Source organism: Leucopleurus acutus (genome assembly GCF_964270905.1).
Source record: "Leucopleurus acutus genome assembly, chromosome: 3".
Taxonomy (NCBI): Eukaryota; Metazoa; Chordata; class Mammalia; order Artiodactyla; family Delphinidae; genus Leucopleurus; species Leucopleurus acutus.
Window position 1 is genome coordinate 144,152,477 of NC_139145.1, and position 21,232 is coordinate 144,173,708.

At 35.1% G+C, this 21,232-nt stretch overlaps 1 protein-coding gene across 5 annotated transcripts in view; it reads left to right on the top strand.

The window, feature by feature from the left end:
* Positions 1-21,232, top strand: part of RICTOR (RPTOR independent companion of MTOR complex 2) — a 127,646-nt gene that overhangs the window by 81,524 nt on the left and 24,890 nt on the right. For all 5 annotated transcript variants that reach the window (XM_082837398.1, XM_082837400.1, XM_082837399.1 and 2 more), the window contains 16 exons: positions 3,896-3,978; positions 5,053-5,140; positions 5,870-5,960; positions 6,073-6,139; positions 6,286-6,366; positions 8,254-8,354; positions 10,225-10,390; positions 10,687-10,788; positions 10,911-10,957; positions 12,484-12,619; positions 13,017-13,216; positions 13,513-13,639; positions 14,037-14,201; positions 14,374-14,450; positions 14,906-14,984; positions 20,878-20,987. In XM_082837398.1, the coding sequence (XP_082693524.1) occupies positions 3,896-3,978; positions 5,053-5,140; positions 5,870-5,960; positions 6,073-6,139; positions 6,286-6,366; positions 8,254-8,354; positions 10,225-10,390; positions 10,687-10,788; positions 10,911-10,957; positions 12,484-12,619; positions 13,017-13,216; positions 13,513-13,639; positions 14,037-14,201; positions 14,374-14,450; positions 14,906-14,984; positions 20,878-20,987 (1,720 nt within the window). The remainder of the gene's footprint in view (positions 1-3,895; positions 3,979-5,052; positions 5,141-5,869; positions 5,961-6,072; positions 6,140-6,285; positions 6,367-8,253; positions 8,355-10,224; positions 10,391-10,686; positions 10,789-10,910; positions 10,958-12,483; positions 12,620-13,016; positions 13,217-13,512; positions 13,640-14,036; positions 14,202-14,373; positions 14,451-14,905; positions 14,985-20,877; positions 20,988-21,232) is intronic.

Genomic DNA, 21,232 nt, shown 5'->3' on the forward strand with positions numbered 1-21,232 from the left:
TTTGTATTAATGATTACCTCTTCTTTTTTAAAAAAAATGTATTATTTAATTTTTGGCTGCATTGTCTTCGTTGCTGCATGCAGGTTTTCTCTAGTTGTGGCGAGCAGGGGCTACTCTTTGTTGTAGTGCACGGGCTTCTCATTGCGGTGGCTTCTCTTGTTGCAGAGCACGGGCTCTAGGCGCACAGGCCTCAGTAGTTGTGGCATGTGGGCTCAGTAGTTGTGGCTTGTGGGCTGTAGAGCGCAGGCTCAGTAGTTGTGGTGCATGGGCTTAGTTGCTACGCAGTGTGGGGGATCTTCCCAGACCAGGGCTCGAACCCGTGTCCCCTGCTTTGGCAGGTGGATTCTTAACCACTTCGCCACAAGGGAAGCCAACCTTTTCCTTCTTGACTTTGCAGAATAATTTAAGGGATAGCATACAAAGGAGTATAGCAATAAATAGAACAGGAAAATTTACTTGAACATTTCTGTATACTTAAGTAACCAGTTAACATCTTTTCCATAAAAATGACTATCCCAGCCATAGACTATCCCAGCCCTAGCCAATATATGTACAAGGACTTCCTCTGGCCTCTCACATGTTGGTAAAAATCCCAACCTTGCTATACCTCATGACTGCCTTTTTCGCCTTATCCTAATGGACAACCTAGGATTCTATGAGGGCTCAACCATCACACATCGTTTTTTATACTTTACTAGCCTCCACACACTCTTTCAACATAGAAAACCAACACAGTCCTCCTGCCAAGGTTAACTGTCAGTGCCCTTGCCTTAGAAATCACGTATAACTTTATTTTCTGTAGCTACAGCTACCGTCCTTCACCATTCTTCAGCTTCCTTGCCGTTAAAGTGGTTTCTTTCTTCCCCCCCAAGAATGAATTCTGTCCAACTCTGACCACCAGTACAGCCTAGCTACAGTCTTCTCATTCTCCCTACTGTAGACTCTGCTCTCCAGTCACTGTACCTCTAATCTCTGCCAGTCTCTTGTTTCTCTTAAACGTTTTTCTGCTGTGCTTCAGTTTGTCCTAGAGTCCTTTAATGCACTGATCCATCATTAGAAACTTAAAAGGTTGGAGTGTTCTTCCCTTCTATTGAAGTAAGAACTGGAATATTATTCAAGTTAGAATTCTGAAAACATTTTCTCACAAAAATAATTTCCTTAATAGTATTAGATTCTGTGATACTGTGTTTGGGTTAAATGAGCTTTTGTATGTTTGTAATGTTATTTCTATCATATATTTCAAAATCCAAAAAACTGACTGAAAAATGAACTTTTAGAACACAGTTTCTTGAGTTGCAGGAGCCTGTTTTCCCTATTAGTGCAGACTGTGATTGCAGATTATTATCTTAATCTATAATCTCTCAAATTACTGTCAGACATCAAAGTTTGAGAAACACTATTTTGGTATTTTAAGTAAGTCTGTCTATTATGTTTTAATTTGAATTTTGAACCTAAGTGCAAAGAGAAGATACATATTATTCATAAATATAAATATATGTGCTTAAGTAAAAGTAACAGGGAACTTCAGAATCCTATATGACTTTTTAAAAATGTTTTCCCTTACTTTTAAAAAATGTTTTCCCTAACATTTTATTATCAAAAATTTCAACGATACAGAAAAATTATACAGTGAACACCATATACTCCTACCACTTAGATTTTGCTCTATTTGCTTTATTACATATCTACCCATCTGCCTAGTCCTCTGAGAATTCATCAGTCCTCATGTTATTCTAATGCATTTTAAAGAAGTTGCAAAATTAAGTTCTCCTGATTCCTAAACACTTCAGCATGCACATTATTACCTAAAGTTCACTATTTGTTTAGGGTTCTTATTTGGTTATTTTTGTTTGTTTCTGAGGTTTTTTGGGGGGGGGCACTTTGAGGTAAAATTTACCCCTTACAGTGAAATGCACAAATCTTGAGTCTGCAATTTGATGAGTTTTGACAAATGCTTATACCTGTGTATCCAAACTCTTCTTAGGATATAGAACATTACCATCATCGCAGAAAGTTCTCTCATGTCCCTTCCTAGTTAATCCCTGACCCCACTCCTGTAAGAAGCAACCACTGCTCTGTTTATTTTTTATCACAAATCATTTTTGCCTGTTCTGAAACTTCATTTAAGTGGAATCATAGTATATGTATACTTTTGTGTGTAGGCTTTTTTCACTCAACTTAATGATTCTGATTTCACTCAGCATAATGCTACTGATTCATGTTGTATATATCAATAATATGTTCCTTTTTATTGCTGAGTAGTATTCCACTGGGTAAATATATCACTGTGTTTTTAGCCTTCCTCCTGTTAGTGAATACCTGACCTGTTTCCAGTTTTTTTTTTTTTTTTTGTGGTACATGGGCTTCTCACTGTTGTGGCCTCTCCCATTGCGGAGCACAGGCTCCAGACGCGCAGGCTCAGCGGGCATGGCTTATGGGCCCAGCTGCTCCGTGGCATGTGGGATCTCCCTGGACCGGGGCACGAACCCGTGTCCCCTGCATCGGCAGGCGGACTCTCAACAACTGCGCCACCAGGGAAGCCCCTGTTTCCAGTTTTGATCGTTCTAAATAGAGCTACTATGAGCGGCATTGTAAAATTTTTTTTCAGATGTAAGCTTTGTTTCCTTTTGGGTAAATACCAGATAGAATTGCTGAGTCACAGGGTGGATATATGGGTTTTTTTTGGCTGTGTTGGGTCTTCGTTGCTGCACGCGGGCTTTCTCTAGTTGAGCAGGGGCTACTCTTCTTTTCAGTGCGCGGGCTTCTCATTGCAGTGGCTTCTTTTGTTGCAGGGCACAGGCTCTAGGTGCATGGGCTTCATTAGTTGCAGCATGCAGACTTAGTAGTTGCAGCGCTCAGGCTTCAGTAGTTGCGGTGCGTGGGCTCAGTAGTTGTGACGCAGGCTCTAGGGTGCGTGGGCTTCAGTAGTTGTGGCACGCGGGCTCAGTAGCTGTGGCACGCGGGCTCAGTAGTTGTGTTGCGGGCTTTAGAACACAGGCTCAGTAGTTGTGGCTCACGGGCTTAGTTGATCCACAGCATGTGGGATCTTCCCATACCAGAGCTCGAACCCCTGTCCCCTGCATTGGCAGGCGGATTCTTAACCACTGCACCACCAGGGAAGTCCCGATATATGTTTAGTTGTATGAGAAACTGCAAGACTTTTTCTCAAAATACTGAAGCACTATTTTATACTCCTATCATGTAGGTATGTGAGTTCCAGTTGCTCTACATCCTTGCCAGCATCTGGTGTTATCAGTTTTTAATTTCAGCCACTCTAGTGGGTGTGTGACAGTATCTTATTTTGACTGTAACTTGCATTTCCCCAGTGACTAATGATATTGAACACTTTTGTGTTTATTGGCTACTTACTGATACATATCTTCTTTTGTGACATGGTGTTAATATGTTTAAAATTGTTTGAGTAAATTCTCTCACTTAATATTTTGATCCATTCAGTTTATTTGAAGTCTGTTGGTTATACTCGTCTGTGCATTCGTTAAGTTTGAGACTTAAACTTTTAAAAGGCAAATGCCAAGCAAAGTTTATCAGTTCAGGTTGAGAAAGTGTTAAATAAGCAAGACATTGTCTTATTCTCTCCAATATCCCTGAGAATCACTCATCAGCAAATGGGAATAATAGGCAGTCAGATTCATGAAACCTTTTTGGGTATGAAACAAATAGAAGAAGTAATTTAAAGGATAAAATTATTGATAACCTCTAATTAGTTGGCAAATTCAGAGAATGTTTGAAATATACTATCAATTATGATAATCAAATAGTGTAATAGTGTAATTTAGCATGGAAAAATGTCACATTTTGTATTATGGATACATTACTATAGAAAATTTTTTTGAAATTCAAATCAGTTATTTTTTTTTCTTTTTATCTTTTTTAGGTATTATTAATTTATGTAAGCCTGGAAATTCTGGGATTCAGTCTCTAATTGGAGTCCTTTGCATTCCAAATATGGAAATAAGGGTAGGTAAAAGTTATGATTGTTTCATTCATGGAGTTTTAGTGGAGGAAATTAATTGGAAAAAGTTTATTTCAGGTAATGCTTTTTCCTCATGAATTGTTAATCTGTATCACAGAGCATTTTAAAAATACATGAATAAATATTTACTACTTAGTTGAACCCTAAGAATATAATATGAATCATTTGAAACACTGCTGTTGTTAGGAAGTAGGGCTGTATTAAAATTAGATTAAAAATATGAAATTAATTATGCTTTATTCAATAAAAAGTGCAAACAATACACAGGGGCATTCTCATTGTAAAAGGTTCAAGCAATATAAAAAAATATACCTAAAAAGTAAATATAGTATTTATGCAACTTATGCCTTCTTACTTGTGTTTTTATATGTTATGAGTAGTGGTTCTGATTAAAATTGGGGTATTTATATCCTTTTTTTAGACATAGTCCTAAGTTATTAGTGTATAGGAATTGTATTAAACAACTAAAACAAATTGAAATTAGAGGAAAAAAATGAACTCTTCATGTGGTTCTTCCTTTTCCTCTTTAATGTTTTTGTTTTAATTTTGTTCAGAGGGACAAAATTTGCCCCTTTGTTTCTTATTGTTAGTAGTAAATATTAGCTAGAGGTGCCTTGCTTAAAATGTGAACTAAAAATAAAAGCATTTAGACCATGGAAGGATGTAATTATAGATGGAAAGGTTCCAATTCAGTTGACTTCTTACTCAGCAAATGGTGAAAGAACATGGTCCTTTGAGTCTGGCTGACTGAGGTTTGACTCCTTTTTTTATTATTTATAGCTCCATGACCTTGGGCAAATTATTTTTAACCTTTAAATGTATTTCTTCATGTGTACAGTGGGGATAATAAAAGATTTATTGACAAGATTACATCATGTATATGTAGTAAGCATTCAGTAGTTATCTCTTCTGTAATATAGGCCTGATAATGGTAGTTTTCTAAAATACAGTAGTTCTGTTTTTATCGATTTTTTAATCTGTGAATAGGACATTTAAAAAATTGCAAACAAAGATTTATTCCATAAAAACAGATGAACTGTATTTATTTGTACTTGCAGCGAGGTCTCCTTGAAGTGCTTTATGATATATTTCGTCTTCCTCTACCTGTTGTGACTGAAGAGTTCATAGAAGCACTGCTCAGTGTAGGTAAGTATTGAAGTGCATTCACTACTCATATATTGTAATTTTTTAAATGGATTATCTAATGGAGACAGAGTTCCTCAAAGGAAAAATACTGAACTAAATATCATTTTCTTACTGCATATTTGTGGCCTGAAATTAATATAAAAATAAAATCTCAGATAAATTTCTAGAAGGAAATTTAAATTTCTTCTCCATCACCCTAGCTTCTGAAATGAGCAGTGAAATTAATAGAAGGATGGACTAAGAAAGGAAGAGAGGAGTTAATAAGAAACCTTATGTGATTCTCACAGTGGATTATTTGATTCTTGTTATTTTATTTTAGCCCAGATGACTCTGAGTCCCTCAGTGAAGGAAGTTAAATCTGTGTTCATTTACATAAATCGTTTTTTTCTGTATGCCTTCTTGAGTCTTTTTTTTTGCGTTACACGGGCCTCTCACTGTTGTGGCCTCTCCTGTTGTGGAGCACAGGCTCCGGACGCTCAGGCTCAGCGGCCATGGCTCACGGGCCAAGCCGCTCTGTGGCATGTAGGATCTTCCCGGACTGGGGCACGAACCTGTGTCCCCTGCATCAGCAGGCGGACTCTCAACCACTGCGCCACCAGGGAAGCCCTCTTTTTTTTTTTTTTAACGAACGTTTAAGAAAATTATTTGTAGCCTGCTTAGCTGATGGTTATTTGAAGTGTTTCATTGGTATATTATTTTCTTCTAACTATCTAAATTTAACTATTTTAGATCCAGGTAGATTCCAAGACAGTTGGAGGCTTTCAGATGGTTTTGTAGCAGCTGAGGCAAAAACTATTCTTCCTCATCGTGCCAGATCCAGGTAGACTTTAGATATAGAAATAGTTCACATTTATTACAATTACTATTTTTATGTTAAATTTTGTGGTGTATGGAACAATATTTAAATTTTTCTGTGCCATGCTTATTTCCAGGCCAGACCTCATGGATAATTATTTGGCACTGATACTATCAGCATTTATTCGTAATGGGCTTTTAGAGGTAAGAGTTATAAACCTTATTTTATTCTATTTTATTTATTTTATTTTCTCTAACAGAATTCTTTCAGAGCAACAAACATATATGATGCATAATTGTATTCATATATAATATTTTGCAGCTATGATATTTTCTTCTTATTTTCAAAGGGTTTGGTTGAGGTGATAACAAACAGCGATGACCATATCTCAGTTAGAGCTACCATCCTTTTAGGAGAGCTTTTACATATGGTAAGTTTAACAACTTCTGATTATGTTTCATACTATTAATGTTTTAATTTATGAAACAGGCTATTTTAACGATTTACTTTGCATTATCTCAAAAAAATAAGTTTACATTTATTTGAATGTTTATCTTTGCATTACAAAGAACCCTTGATACTTTGTATCTTATATATATAGGCTAGTTTTTTAAATGGAACAAATATAAAAAATACAGAGAACTGACTATTGCCTTTTTATACTCACTTTTGATGCTGACATTTTGAGTCCTAAAAGTCTTGCTCTTAGAATGACTTCCTACCTAAAAAGCATGAAATTACAAAACTATAGGTATTACTTCAGTCAGCTAAATAGAATTGATATATAATAGTCAGTGCCTGAATTTTAGAAAACTTTGTGGAAAAAAATCTAAACATAACTGCCTCATTAGAACACATACTTCTCTGTAAACTTGTAGGTTTAGGTTTAGAAGGTGGGAATCTGTTTTTCTGGCCACGATTTTATGACATCAGTAACTTCTGGAAACAAGGAGCTAGCGAAGTAATATGATCATTCTCTACTCCCAGCAGATCAAGCAGTGAGGGTACTCTGATTATTTGCAAATTAGAAATTTATATTTCTGTCACCAATTAGTTAATAAACACTAAATAAAAAGAACCACTTTAAACTCATTAAGTAAACTTATGGCAAATCTTTTAAAATTATGTTATGGTTTATTATTGGCAGAATATTTTTTGTTTTTGTAGTTGTTTTTGGTCCCCTCCATCACCAGGGTTTTTTTTCTACATAGCAGTTGGGCTTTGTGAGTGAGCAAAAGAGAATTAAACAGAGTTTAATGATAACTGTCTTGTTTATCAGTGAATTATTTAGCCACTTGCTCTGTTTTCCTTCAGTCTGTCTATGAGATAATTAAGTAATATTGCAGAATCTCAGGTGTGATTATTTTTATTTTAATTAAGATATCATTTCTGTAAGGATATCAATATCTAGAATTATTTGCCTTTATGTGAAGGAATCTCTTTAATAAATTTCATCCATTCCCTTCCCCCATACACCAGAATTCTGTGATTCCCTTGAAATATAAAAGCTAGTCATTTTGAGTATAGCAGTGTTAGTTCGTTGCTTGTTATTCTTATATCTTCTGGCTTCCACATTTAATTAATTTATCTTTACTGGTAGAAAGCAGATTGGGTGGTAGGACTTCATTTGGAAAGCAGAAGACAAGTTTCTTATTTAAAGATTGTTGGAATATGAGACAAACCTGTTTTGAGAAGGTGGTTTTTAAACCAAAGAAGTCAACTCATAAGTTATGATATTGCATCCAGCATTTTAAATGCTACTTTTTTTTTTTTTTTTTTTTTTGCGGTACACGGGCCTCTCACTGCTGTGGCCTCTCCCGTTGCGGAGCACAGGCTCCGGACGCGCAGGCTCAGCGGCCATGGCTCACGGGCCCAGCCGCTCCGTGGCATGTGGGATCTTCCCGGACCGGGGCATGAACCCGTGTCCCCTGCATCGGCAGGCGGACTCTCAACCACTGTGCCGCCAGGGAAGCCCTAAATGCTACTTTTAACATAACATTATAACACTGGATCCAAGTTTTGACATATAGTCCTTTTAGATCATTTAAGAAGTGAGTTTAATTGGGTACCACTTAAAATTATAATTTAATGTTATAATAAAGGATGTATGAAATTTAGAGTTCTATTAACATAACATGAGCCTGTATCTTTATATTTGTGATAGCTCATCCTTGTTGAAAGTAGATGAGATAAAAGTTAGCTATAAGTATATATTAGAAAATGAATAATTCATGAGTAAAACCTTTTAGCATTATATCTGTGGATAATCCGAAACATAAAATAATCAATTTTTCAAAAATATTATGGTTCATTTTAGGCAAACACAATTCTTCCTCATTCACATAGCCATCATTTGCACTGCCTGCCAACCCTAATGAATATGGCTGCATCCTTTGATATCCCTAAGGAAAAGAGACTGTAAGTATCAGAGCTCTAGCAAAGCTTGTGCCTGTATATTTAATACCCACTTAGATGACCTTATCTTCTTTATAAGGAAGTAGTATATGTAGGTTATGCCTGGGAATTATTTAGGGAAGCCTTTGGATAAGAGGAAAATTAACAGTTTTTGAAAATAATTTGTATTTTAGGCTACAGAGTATTTTAGTTTAGTAAAATCAACCTTTTCTAGCATGTTTCTGGACAAGGACGTAAACTTTCTACCAGATCAGTAAAAATATTGGGATTGAGAGTTTTTTGGACTGTTTTATGTGTTGAGCAACAGTTCAGTCTCTTTTTCAATGTCTGAATTATTTCAAATTACAGCACAAAGACTAACAGTGTATTCTTTTGCATGTGTGGTTAAAAATGTTGGAAAAAGAAAGTTGGAATTTATATATTTAGGCTTCATTATTTTTTTTGTAATGTTTTGAAATGTAGTTCATTAGCTATTCAGAACTAGGAATTTTTGTTAAGTTATAATACATTTCTCAAAAGTTTAGTTAGCTTTATTAATTCAAAAGTACACATAAGGGCCTCACTATAAATAATACTTTTTTTATTAGCTTTAAATCTGTCAGTGAAAATACTACTATTTAACAGACTGAAGTTGTATTATAAACGGAGGGCATTACGGACCATCAGTTCTGACTCTTAAGCTAACATCGGTAGTGGTGGCATTCAACTTTTATTTTAGTAGTTTCTTGATGGGAAAATGTACTTTCCCAAAGCCTGGTAGACCTGAACTCTCTGGGTCAGATTATGGCCATGGTATTTAGTGTTCATCAGGAATTCAAATTTACCTTCAAAATTCCAGTAATAATCTAAGAATGATTTTTTTAGCTCGGTAAGCTGTTTACTGATAAGTACTTGCTAATCTGGACACATCCTAAGGTTTTTAAATTTTAAATCTGATTTGTATTTACCAGAATTTCTTAAGTTGAGACTTGATCGCTACCAAATTCTAGAAAACTGTATTTTATGCACCACAAAAAGGGAATTTAAAATAATTTCTAGGGACTTCCTGGTGGCACAGTGGTTAAGAATCCACCTGCCAATGCAGGAGACATGCAGGGTTTGATCCCTGGTCCGGGAAGATCCCACATGTCACGGAGCAACTAAGCCCATGCACTTCGACTACTGAGCCTGCGCTCTAGAGCCCAGAAGCCACAACTACTCAGCCCGCATGCTGCAACTACTGAAGCCCGTGCACTTAGAGCCCGTGCTCCGCAACAAGGGAAGCCACAGCGGTAAGAGGCCTGTGCACCGTAATGAGCAGTAGCCCTCACTCGCTGCAACTAGAGAATGCCCGTGCACAGCAACGAAGACCCAACACAGCCAAAATAAATAAATAATTAATTTTCAAAATAAAATAATTTTTAAAAGGATCCCATTTACAGTTGCAGATTAGTGGGGAAAATAGAGACTGTTCAGTTGATACTGGAATCATTGGTTATCCAACCTCATATCATAAACAAAAATCAATTTCATATGGATTAAGGACTTAAATGTGAAAAGCAGAGTTTTAAAACTTTAATAAGAAAGTAAGGTCACTAGGTCCTGACCTTGAGGAAGGAGTTCTTAAAACTAACATACCAAAAGTACCCACCACCATAGAAGAAAAGATTAGTAAGTATGTTTCGTTGAATCTAAATAATTAGTGTTTCTTCATACAAATCAGCAGTGTTCTTGTTTTTTTTCTTTGTGGTTCCAAACTTGGTTAAATAATTTACTTTTTAGTAACACTCTCTAGCATGGATTTATGTAAGTTTTAATAGAATAATTTACCAAAGTGGTCTCTTTAAAATTACACTAGCCTTGTATTAATTGTACTAATTTTTTTTCTCATTAGGCGAGCCAGTGCAGCCTTGAACTGTTTAAAACGCTTCCATGAAATGAAGAAACGAGGACCTAAGCCTTATAGCCTTCATTTAGACCACATTATTCAGAAAGCAATTGCAACACACCAGAAACGGGATCAATATCTCCGAGTTCAGAAAGATATATTTGTTCTTAAGGTACTGATGAGAAGATGCAATTTTCAATTTAATTTCCTAATTCTTAACCACTGTATTTTAGTAGGCATACATGCTTGAGTTTGCAGTTTTATTCATGCATATGGATTTTCAGAAGGCTTCTAAGTTTTATAATGACTAGGCAGTGGAGCTGTGTTTTTATAACTTTTTCAAGTTAGAAAATCTTGATAATCTTCCTTAAATGAAAAACCTTCCATTTTGTTTTTAATATTTGAAGTTAGTTTTTTGACGTGAGGCCATTTGTCTTAATTTTTCATGTTACTTTCTGGTGATTTTAGGATACAGAGGAAGCTCTTTTAATGAACCTTAGAGATAGCCAAGTCCTTCAACATAAAGAGAATCTTGAATGGAATTGGAATCTTATAGGGACCATTCTTAAGGTATGATAGGATACTTCTTGGTAATGGCTTGATTGTTTTCATTTTCTTATTCATTGTACTTCATCATAATTATATGTTTAGGAATTGATAAATACATAATATAACGTATTATGTTTTTCTAGTGGCCAAATGTAAATCTAAGAAACTATAAAGATGAACAGTTGCACAGGTATGTAAGAACTGTTTTGCATTTAAAGAACTTAGATTTGAATTATATTATGCCTGATACCTACTAAAAGTAATAATTGATGTTTTAAAGATACATACATACATTTTAATAGTTGGTATTCAGTAGGTACATATATATTTTTTTATACGTAGTTTGTATTTTACAACCAAAAAGCATCAGCGAATTCTTTTTCTGGTTATTTACATTCTGGTTTTAGTTTTGGAACAAATGAAATACTTGAGATTAAAGTTTCTCAAATCGAGGAATATCAGCCATGTACTTATCTTAGCCCTAATGTATGAGAATGACATAAGGGCATAGTGTTTCCCTTTCAAAATGATGGCCATTTAAAATATTCCAATTCTACTTTCTTTTGAATCTGACTTTGAAGGGTTATTCATTCTTGTTCGTTTTTACACTCCTTGTAGCCAACCACACCTTCCATAAAACATGCTAATGTTTATGGCATATACAGTACTTCAGGGTATTGTGCTCTTTTCTAGTACCCCATGCATTTTTACTCCTTCTGAGTTTAGACTAACCAACCACCAGTGTTGATCTCATTGGATAAGAGGGGCTTTACTTCATGTTTTTGAGAAGTTCATATCATTGACATTATAATTGATTGTATTCATCTACTCAGTGATATTTAACTTAATATCTGTATTAAGTTTTGAGAAATATATAGAACATAAGAATTACATTGGGGTAAAGAAGCATAGCACTAACTTTTCAGACTCCTTGAGAACAGAGGTGAAGTCTCATTCAACTTTGTTTCTCAACTCCTGGATCTGGCACCTTTATTAGATTGGATTGTAGTGCTCGAAATTAAATTGAACTAAATTCCATGGAAGCTTAGAACATAATGTTGAAAATTATAACATTGAACTATCATCCATTGCTTTATAAATTCAGTTGCTTAAATTTTACCTGGAACTTTTATGGTTGACTTTTTTGCCTAATTGTGAAAAACTGATAAAATCATAGTGTGGTAACATTTGCTTACAATTATCTAGTATAAGATTATTTTATAGAGCCATGGGACAAAGTTCTTGATAAAGTACAGTAGAAAAGAATTTATATATTCTGGATTAAAAGAGAGTTGAAAAGAAAAAAAGACCTGATAGTAAAATAAAATGTGTGCATTTCAAAAGAAAAAAAAAAAAAGAATGAAAATTTATATCCAGGTGGCTTCCTCATATTTCTCCAACTGTATCTTCTAGCTATGTTATATCTGCATTTTTCCTGCTAGCATCTTTCTTCTCCACGATTTCTGTCAGGCATCTCACCATAAAGTTCTTATTTCACAAAGATATTTTTTATAATGAAGGGGATTTTTTGTTGTTTTTTATGGTTGGTTTGTGTGTGGAATGTACCAAATGTGTTTATTAAATTTCTTGCCATGTAGCTCAATGGTTTAAACCCAAAACATATTCAAAACCTTATTATATCATAAGTTGTGGTTAAGATTCTAAAAGAATTATTTGGTTTATTACTTTGTTGCTGATTTTTTATTTTGATCTTAGGTTTGTACGAAGACTACTTTATTTTTACAAGCCCAGCAGTAAATTATATGCCAATCTGGATCTGGATTTTGCCAAGTCCAAGCAGCTCACAGTTGTGGGTTGCCAGTTTACAGAATTTCTTCTTGAGTCTGAAGAGGTAATAAGCACTTTGTATATTTTCCAGAGTAAATGTTTTTCACTGAATTTGCCCCCTTCCTTTTATTTCTGAAGAGGCATAAGCTATATTTAGAAACATCGAGAATGAGACCAAACCTAGATTTTTATCCTGACTTAGTCACTAGCTATTTATGTGACTTTGGACAATTAATTTGCCTTCTAGAAGACCTGGTTTTCTCCTTGTAAGATGGAAAATAATACCATCTCATGCAGCACTGTGTTGAATGGGATTAAAAACAACAGATACTCAGTGATTGATATCTGTTATTAGTAACTTCATCATTATCATTAAATTTTTTGGACTTTATTAGAGTTGATTTTTCTAATTGTAGGCACTAAGTCCTTTTCTAGCAATATCATAATGTATTTGCTTTCAGGATGGGCAAGGATACTTAGAAGATCTAGTAAAGGATATTGTTCAGTGGCTCAATGCCTCGTCTGGCATGAAACCTGAAAGAAGTCTTCAAAATAATGGTTTATTGACTACTCTTAGTCAACACTACTTTTTATTTATTGGAACACTTTCTTGCCACCCTCATGGAGTCAAAATGCTGGAAAAATGCAGTGTATTTCAATGGTGAGCATTCCTAAATTCTGTTTCAGTATATACCCAAACTATTTTTAATGTGATCAGAAAGGGCATGCTTTTTAGTCTGTGTACCTGTGTTTGGTAAATTTTTATTAAAATACAAAAAAATATTTAATTAGAGCTGTCTTGATGCTCTACTTCGATGCTTTTTTTTAAAATGTGATATTTGTTAAGTGCTTTCTTTTAGAAATGCTTGTTTATTAGGAATTTAAAGATATTTGTTGAATTAATGAATCAATACAGTAATTTCTAGTAACCTTCATTATTTTCAATCCTTATTTTAGTTTACTTAACCTTTGCTCCTTGAAAAACCAAGATCACTTGCTGAAACTGACTGTTTCGAGCTTGGACTATAGCAGAGATGGATTGGCTAGGGTCATACTTTCCAAAATCTTAACAGCAGCCACTGATGTGAGTATAACATAGGCAATAAAACTATATATTTCATAACCAGTTAATTCAGTATTTTATAAATTTTGGCCTAATAAAACTAATTATAAATTCTAAGACTATGGGATGGAATTTTAGTTTACTTTAAAATTTTAGTTCCTCCAAAGAACTCGATATAGTACACATATTTTTATATAAAGGGAAAGAAGCAGCTAGATTGAAACACAAGTATTTTACTTTACTTGGACTAAAAAATATTCATATCAAGGGCTAGACCATCAATTCCAGTCTTTCTGCCCTTTTCAAGTAGCAGAACTGTCCCAAAACAAAGTCGAATAGACCGTCCATAGTGAAGTTTGGGTGGTGGTTTTTTTCTTTCTTTTTTTTTTTTTTTTAATGTTCTTATTTATCTTTATAGGCCTGCAGGCTGTATGCAACAAAACATTTAAGAGTATTATTGAGAGCTAATGTTGAATTCTTCAATAATTGGGGAATTGAATTACTAGTGACCCAGCTGCATGATAAAAACAAAACGATTTCTTCTGAAGCTCTTGATATTCTCGATGAAGCATGTGAAGACAAGGTAAAGTTTCATTATTTTATAATAAAACCCTTAGACATGAATTTTTATTAAAACATTCAAATTTGATAGAAAATTATGTGAAATTATAATGTATATAATATAGTGGTTTTAGAAATAGAGAATTTACTATCTTCATGCAGTTATTAATTTGCCTAATAATTATTTCTTTTAGGCCAATCTCCATGCTCTTATTCAGATGAAGCCAGCTTTATCTCACCTTGGGGACAAGGGTTTGCTTCTCCTCCTGAGGTAAATTTGAAGAAAATTTTTCTTATAGTTATGTTTTCTGTTGTGTTCTCTCTGGCAGTGTGTATTAAAGCTGGATTCAAATCTGTAAAGGAAGCACTCTAAAGAGTTCAGCTGTTAACTTCTGAAAGAGGCCTATTTTAGAATATTGGACATCCTTTACTACTGAAACTCTGTCTTTTCATTGTGTTTCTTAATGTTTCTTTTACATTTCCATGTGTCCTCATTCTTTTCATGACATTTTCTTTACTGTGGTTGGATTCATGTGTTTTTGCAAAGATTGTGAAAATTTATTTGTATTTGAAATTACAATGAATAAAAATTGACCTTTTAGTTTTAGGAAGGAGCTGTTCTTAAAGTCTTTTACCTCCTTAAACATATTTTGTTTGAGATGTTTTAGCTCCTTAAACATTTTTTGTGAGACTTAATGTTAAACTATTGCCTGTTTTAATTTACAGATTTCTCTCCATTCCAAAAGGGTTTTCCTATTTGAACGAAAGGGGTTATGTAGCAAAACAGTTGGAAAAGTGGCACAAGGTAACTTGCTATTGAATAAGTTTCAATTTGTATCTTTTTATCTTGGGAAATAGATTGTGAATTTAGAGGATTTTTAAAATATTGTCAGTATTTTGAAACTAAAAAAGTTAAATATTTAAACATTCATGTGAAGTCAAGTCTTAAAATTCTGTATAATTATTTGTATTTATATTTGTCCACTTTTTAAACTATAGTTATTTTATAGAGAACTATTGATTTTGTGTAAATTCTGTTGAAATTTTGCTTTCAGTTTAATTGATATAATCTATTGGTATCGTTTGTCAACCCTACTTACCATCATTTCTTTTATTCTTGGGTTCCTTTCACACGCCTTTTAAGCTGAAACTAAAACAATTTTCCTAAATGAAGATTAAAAAACAGTTCTACCAAGCAGATATAATCATCTAATTAAACTTCATTTTAAGGTGTACTTTTCATAAATCTGAGAGCAAACTTCTTGCTGTTGTATATAATAGGGAAATCTAGGAAGAAGGGAGTAGTTTGAAGGTATTAGTTAACTTCCTAGCTTTTCTTTAGGTGGTCATCACTGTGACTTCAGTTTCATTTGATGCATTGTAAATTGTCAAAGCATCTTAGAAACTCATGGATTAATCAATCCTAATGTAAATGATTTTCAGATTTTCCATTATTTCAGATCATTATTTATATTGTCTATATTGAACCATGTTTCATAAGATATTCTCATTTTTAAAAAATACTATAGCTATAGTTATAGTTACCAGAGGTGGGGTGTGGGGAGAGAGGGAGTTGGATGAAGGCAGTCAAATGATACAAACTTCCAGTTATAAATAAGTACTAGGAATATAATGTACATAATAAATATAATTAACACAGCTGTATGTTATATATGAAAGTTGTCGAGAGAGTAAATCCTAGGAGTTCTTATCACAAGGGAAAATTTTTTTTTTATTTCTTTAATTTTGTATCTGTATGAGATGATGGATGTTCACTAAACTTATTTTGATGATCCTTTCACAATGTGTGTAAGTCACATCATTATGCTTTACTCCTTAGACTTATACCGTGCTGTATGTCAATTACATCTCAATAAAACTGGAAGAAAAAAAGGGAAAAAAATACTATAACTATAAAGTGTACAACTTCAGGCCTGAAGTCTTTCAGTAATTGGTGAATTAGAAAACTAAAATAAAGATGTGATAGTTTTGAACTTCCCTGGTGGTCCACTGGTTAAGAATCCATCTGCCAATGCAGGGGACATGGGTTTGATCCCTGGTCCGTGAAGAACCCACATGCTATGGGGCAACTAAGCCCGTGCGCCACAACTACTGAGCCCGCACGCCGCAACTACTGAAGCTTGTGCACTCTGGGGCCTGCGTGCTGCAACTACTGAAGCCTGCATGCCTAGAGCCTATCCTTCTCACCATAATGAGAAGCCCCGCACACTGCAATGAAGAGTAGCCCCTGCTGGCCACAACTAGAGAAGGCCCACGTGCAGCAGTGAAGCTCAGTGCAGCCAAAAAAAAAAAAAAAAAAAAAAAGAGATATGATAGTTTTATTTTCTAAATAGAAGATGTTTAAACTAGTTACCGTAATAAGATTGGTCACTTTATTATACAAATTATATTAGGAAATTGTTTAGCAAATCTGGTACAGCACTTTCAGATAGTACGTACAAAATATTAACTGATATAACAAAATCATGTGTCGTGTATAAGGAAACAGAAGAAGGGTTAATGATTCTGCCTTAGGGATTAGCAAAAAAAATGTTAGGCTGAGGAGAGGATGTGATATTTGAAGTGGTCTTGAGGAGTAAATAGTCAAATTGGAAGAAGGATGTTCAAGGATGAGGGGGCAGAATAATAAATCTGTATAGGTTATTGAAACTTCACAGACTTGTGAGGAAAGCCATATTCCAGTGCGGTTGGGGCTAGGATAAGTGGGGTGTGGCAAGATGAGGATGGAATGGTGAATTAGAACTAGATTGAATTAGAATTAGAACTAGGCTTTTATAAGCCACATTATGTCATACTAAGGGATTTCAATTTTGTAGGAAGTAGGGGGAATCTTTACAAGTGTAAAGAATATTCATAGTCTGAACTATACTTTAGAAAAAGATCACAGTGTAGTAGCAGAAGTATGGTCATCAAGGTAAAGAAATCTAGGAATACTGAGACCAGTTTAGAAGCAAAATTGATAAGAGCATGGACTTCAGTGGTGGTTAGGTTCCATAGTCAGGGACACATTTTCTGGACATTTTTGAAATAAGATGGACAGGATTTGTGAACTGATTGGATGTAATGAATGAGGGGTCCCACTTGACCCTTAAGGTTTCTGATTTGAATGACTGAATACATAATGGCTTACCATTAAAAGATTGTGATTACAAAAGGTGGTTTGCAGCAATGAGGATAATGAATTTTGAATAAGTTGAACTGGTATTGCCTGTTGTATGGCAAGTGAGAGTATCCAGAAAATATTTGGAAATGTGCATCTGGAGCTCAGATATGAGCTGAAGATAGAAGTTTGGGAGTTGTCAGTGAATAGTAGTAGTTGAAATTTGAATTGAGTGAGATCACCAAGGAAAATGTAAAGAACAAAGAAGTAAAACTGGAAATTGCTCCCTAGAGAACACTCTGCTTTTTTTTTTTTATCTTTATGCTTTCTTTAATATATAACTTTATTTATTTTTAATTTTTGGCTGCATTGGGTCTTCACTGTTGTGTGCAGCTTTTCTCTAGTTGCAGAGAGCGGGGGCTACTTTTCGTTGCAGTGCGCGGGCTTCTCATTGTGGCGGCTTCTCTTGTTGCGGAGCATGGGCTTTAGGTGTGCGGGCTTCAGTAGTCGTGGCACACGGGCTCAGTAGTTGTGGCTTACGGGCTCTAGAGCACAGGCTCAGTAGTTGTGGTGCACAGGCTTAGTTGCTCTGCGGCATGTGGGATCGTCCCAGACCGGGGCTCGAACTCGTGTCAGGCGGATTCTTAACCACTGTGCCACCAGGGAAGCCCGAACACTCTGCCTTCATGAGGGGAATAAAAGGACAGGGACATTGAGGAAAAAATTATCAGCATGGCTTCACTAAAGGATGCTTCAGGAAGGAGAGGTCAGTGGTATATATTCTTGAGAGAGGTCAGGTAAGGTGAACACTAGAAAAAAAGCCTGTTGAAGGTGACCAGTCATTGGTGAATTTTGCTAGAGCAATTTCAGTAACAAGTTATAAACAGATGCTGAATTGCAGTTAGTTAGGCAGTAAATGCGAGATGTAAATATAAAGACAGTATAGTCTACTCTCTCAAATTAGAGAAAGGGAGAAAGGGAGGGGAACTAACTTAGTGATTGCCTACAGTTAAACTTAGTGCCTTTCAAGTATTACCTCACTTAATCCTCAAAGCAACCCTGTGAAATGTTTTTGTATTATTTCTATGCTGTGAATGAAAATGTGGAAGCTAAGATGAGTAAACTAATTTATCCTAGGTCACAGAGCATGAAAATAACAGAGCAGGGGCACTTTTTGATTCCAAAGCCCATGCTCTTTCCACTATATTTGATTTCCTCCCAGTAGCTTGCAGCATGCCAAGATGAAGTTGAGACTGTCGCTTTTTCTAGGTAATAAAGCATCCAGGCCTTAATAATATTGAAAATTCACTCATTCAATTTAAAACTTTCATCCCTAGCCCAGGCTTGGTATAGAAATCTGCAATGGAGGGAGGATATGGTTCGTTTCATCACTCTGTTATTTATCTCCTCCCCATTTACCAGGTGCGAATTTGGAGCCTCTTCAGCTTTAGAGCAGGAGGAGGAGGGGGTACAGGGTCATGGACAGTCTTACTCAACTGATGCAACTGTTATCTGGGGTTGTTAGCTTTGAGCGGGGCAGATTTCAGATGTTGATTCTTTTACTCAAGGGTTATGTTCATGAATTCCTTGAAGACCTCATTCTGGGGATCTCTCATTTGCAGTTCCCTTGACTGAATCAATGGCTCCTCTGGCTGCCTACTTACAATACCTCCTAGTAGCTAGAGGTTCACCCTCATTTGGGGTCTTCTTGCTCCTCCAGTAGGTCCTTTTTGGGCAGAATCCTCAAGATGATCCACATCAGAAACTCAGTGCATTTCATAGCTATAAACCATACCCCTCAACTTTGCTAGTGTTTTCCACATGGACGCCACTGGTCAAAAGACTAACCAAGCAATACCATGTGAATGTAACTATTCCTGCATAAAGCTCAAAATACCTTCCTTAATTAGAATTTTTGTACTGAGATGTTCATGTATAGGGAGATTATGGTAGTATAGTATATAGAGTAATATAGTGGTTGTAGTAGCAGTAGTAGAAATTTGGTATGCTGATAATATAATTAAAATCTTGTATTACTTTTGCAAAGTAAAGAACCTAAAAGAAAAGCAGGAAAAGTAAGTTTTTAGAGTCTCTAAGTAGGGAGTTAAGGTAACCCACCAAATTTAAGTAGTCTAAAATGGTTTAAAATGAAAAATGTCTCCTTGCCCCCTTTTTCTATCTTTTCTGAAGATAATGTCTGTTAATATTTTGTATGCACTGAAAGATGTTTTGTGCATCTATAAGTATATATTCTTCATATAAAAATACAAATGAATCCATTCACAGCTGTAAATAAAATTGTATTTAATTTTTTTGTTTAACAGTGTATCTAAGAGATCTTTTCAGAGCTGTGCATTTAGAGCTGTCTAATTCTCTTTAATGGCTGCATAGTAAATTATAGCAATGTACCCTAATTTTTATAATCACACCTGTATTATGGGCATTTAGACTGTTTCCAACTTTTTTAGTTTTGTAAACAGTGTTTGCTGGATATTCTTGCATGTATATCTTTGCATACTTGTGCAGGTATATCTTTTGAACAAATTTCTAAAGTATAATTGTTGAGTCAAAAAGTATGTGAATGTAAAGTTTTGATAAATACTGCCAAATTGCTTTTCAGAGTTTCTACCAATTCCTTCTAAACGTTTAGTTTAAAGTGGAGATCTTTGCAATAAAGATGGTGGTGTGATTGACTGTCTCGGTTTAAAGAATTTAACTAGAAAATTTCCAAGTTTTAGTTGGAAATATTTTTTACATTTGACCTGATTTAAAGGGAGAGAGATTGTTTCTTACCAAACGGTGCTAAAATGGTAGAACTCAGTTAATTTCCTTTTAAAATTTCTAGTGAATATCTTCAGAGTTTAATATTAAGAAGCTAGTTTTGGGACTTCCCTGGTGGCACAGTGGTTAAGAATCTGCCTGCCAATGCAGGGGACACGGGTTTGAGCCCTGGTCTGGGAATATTCCACATGCCGCGGAGCAACTAAGCCCGTGCACCACAACTGCTGAGCCTGTGCTTTAGAGCCTGTGAGCCACAACTACTGAGGCTGCATGTCACACCTACCGAGGCCGCACGCCACAACTACGGAAGCCCTCACACCTAGCGCCCCTGCTCTGCAACAAGAGAAGCCACGGCAATGAGAAGCCCGCGCACTGCAACGAAGAGTAGTCCCCACTCGCCACAACTAGAGAAAGCCTGTGCACAGCAACGAAGACCCAACACAGCCAAAAATAAATAAACAAACAAACAAATAAATAAAAAGCTCTTTTTTTTTTAATGGGGACAGGAATTCAAATATGACAAAAAAATTTTTAGCTTACTTGTATGGACCCTAAAATATTAATTGAAAATGAGGAAAAGCGTATAAGCAGAAAGCTTATAGGTATGGATGTGATAGAACATTTGCATTCATAATACCTTGTTCTATCTACTCTTTTCAAAAATTTCTTAAATTTCCTGAACAGATGTTCATTTTTCTCATATTTATGCTTCCAAAGATTTGTTAGGTACCTAACATATTACAAATTTAGTGAATGTTGTTATGATATATATAATTAAAACAATATTATCTTCTAGGAATATAATTCAAAATATGTTGACTTGATTGAAGAACAACTTAATGAAGCACTTACTACTTACCGAAAGCCAATTGATGGTGACAACTATGTTCGTCGGAGTAACCAAAGGTATAGTCCAGTTAATGGAATAATTTATTGCTAGTCCTCAAACATAAAATTTAAAACCAAATTATTGTAAATCATTACTTTTTAAAGTTTTCTGAGTTATTTTGTTTCTTACACTGACATAGGAAAAGTCTTTTTAAAGCACAGCATTGAATGTTCAAAAATTCAGTGGCATTCATAACTTGAATACCCTGACTAATATAGCATAGTGTTCAGATCCCTCCATGTCCTTACCCTAGTGTGTATTT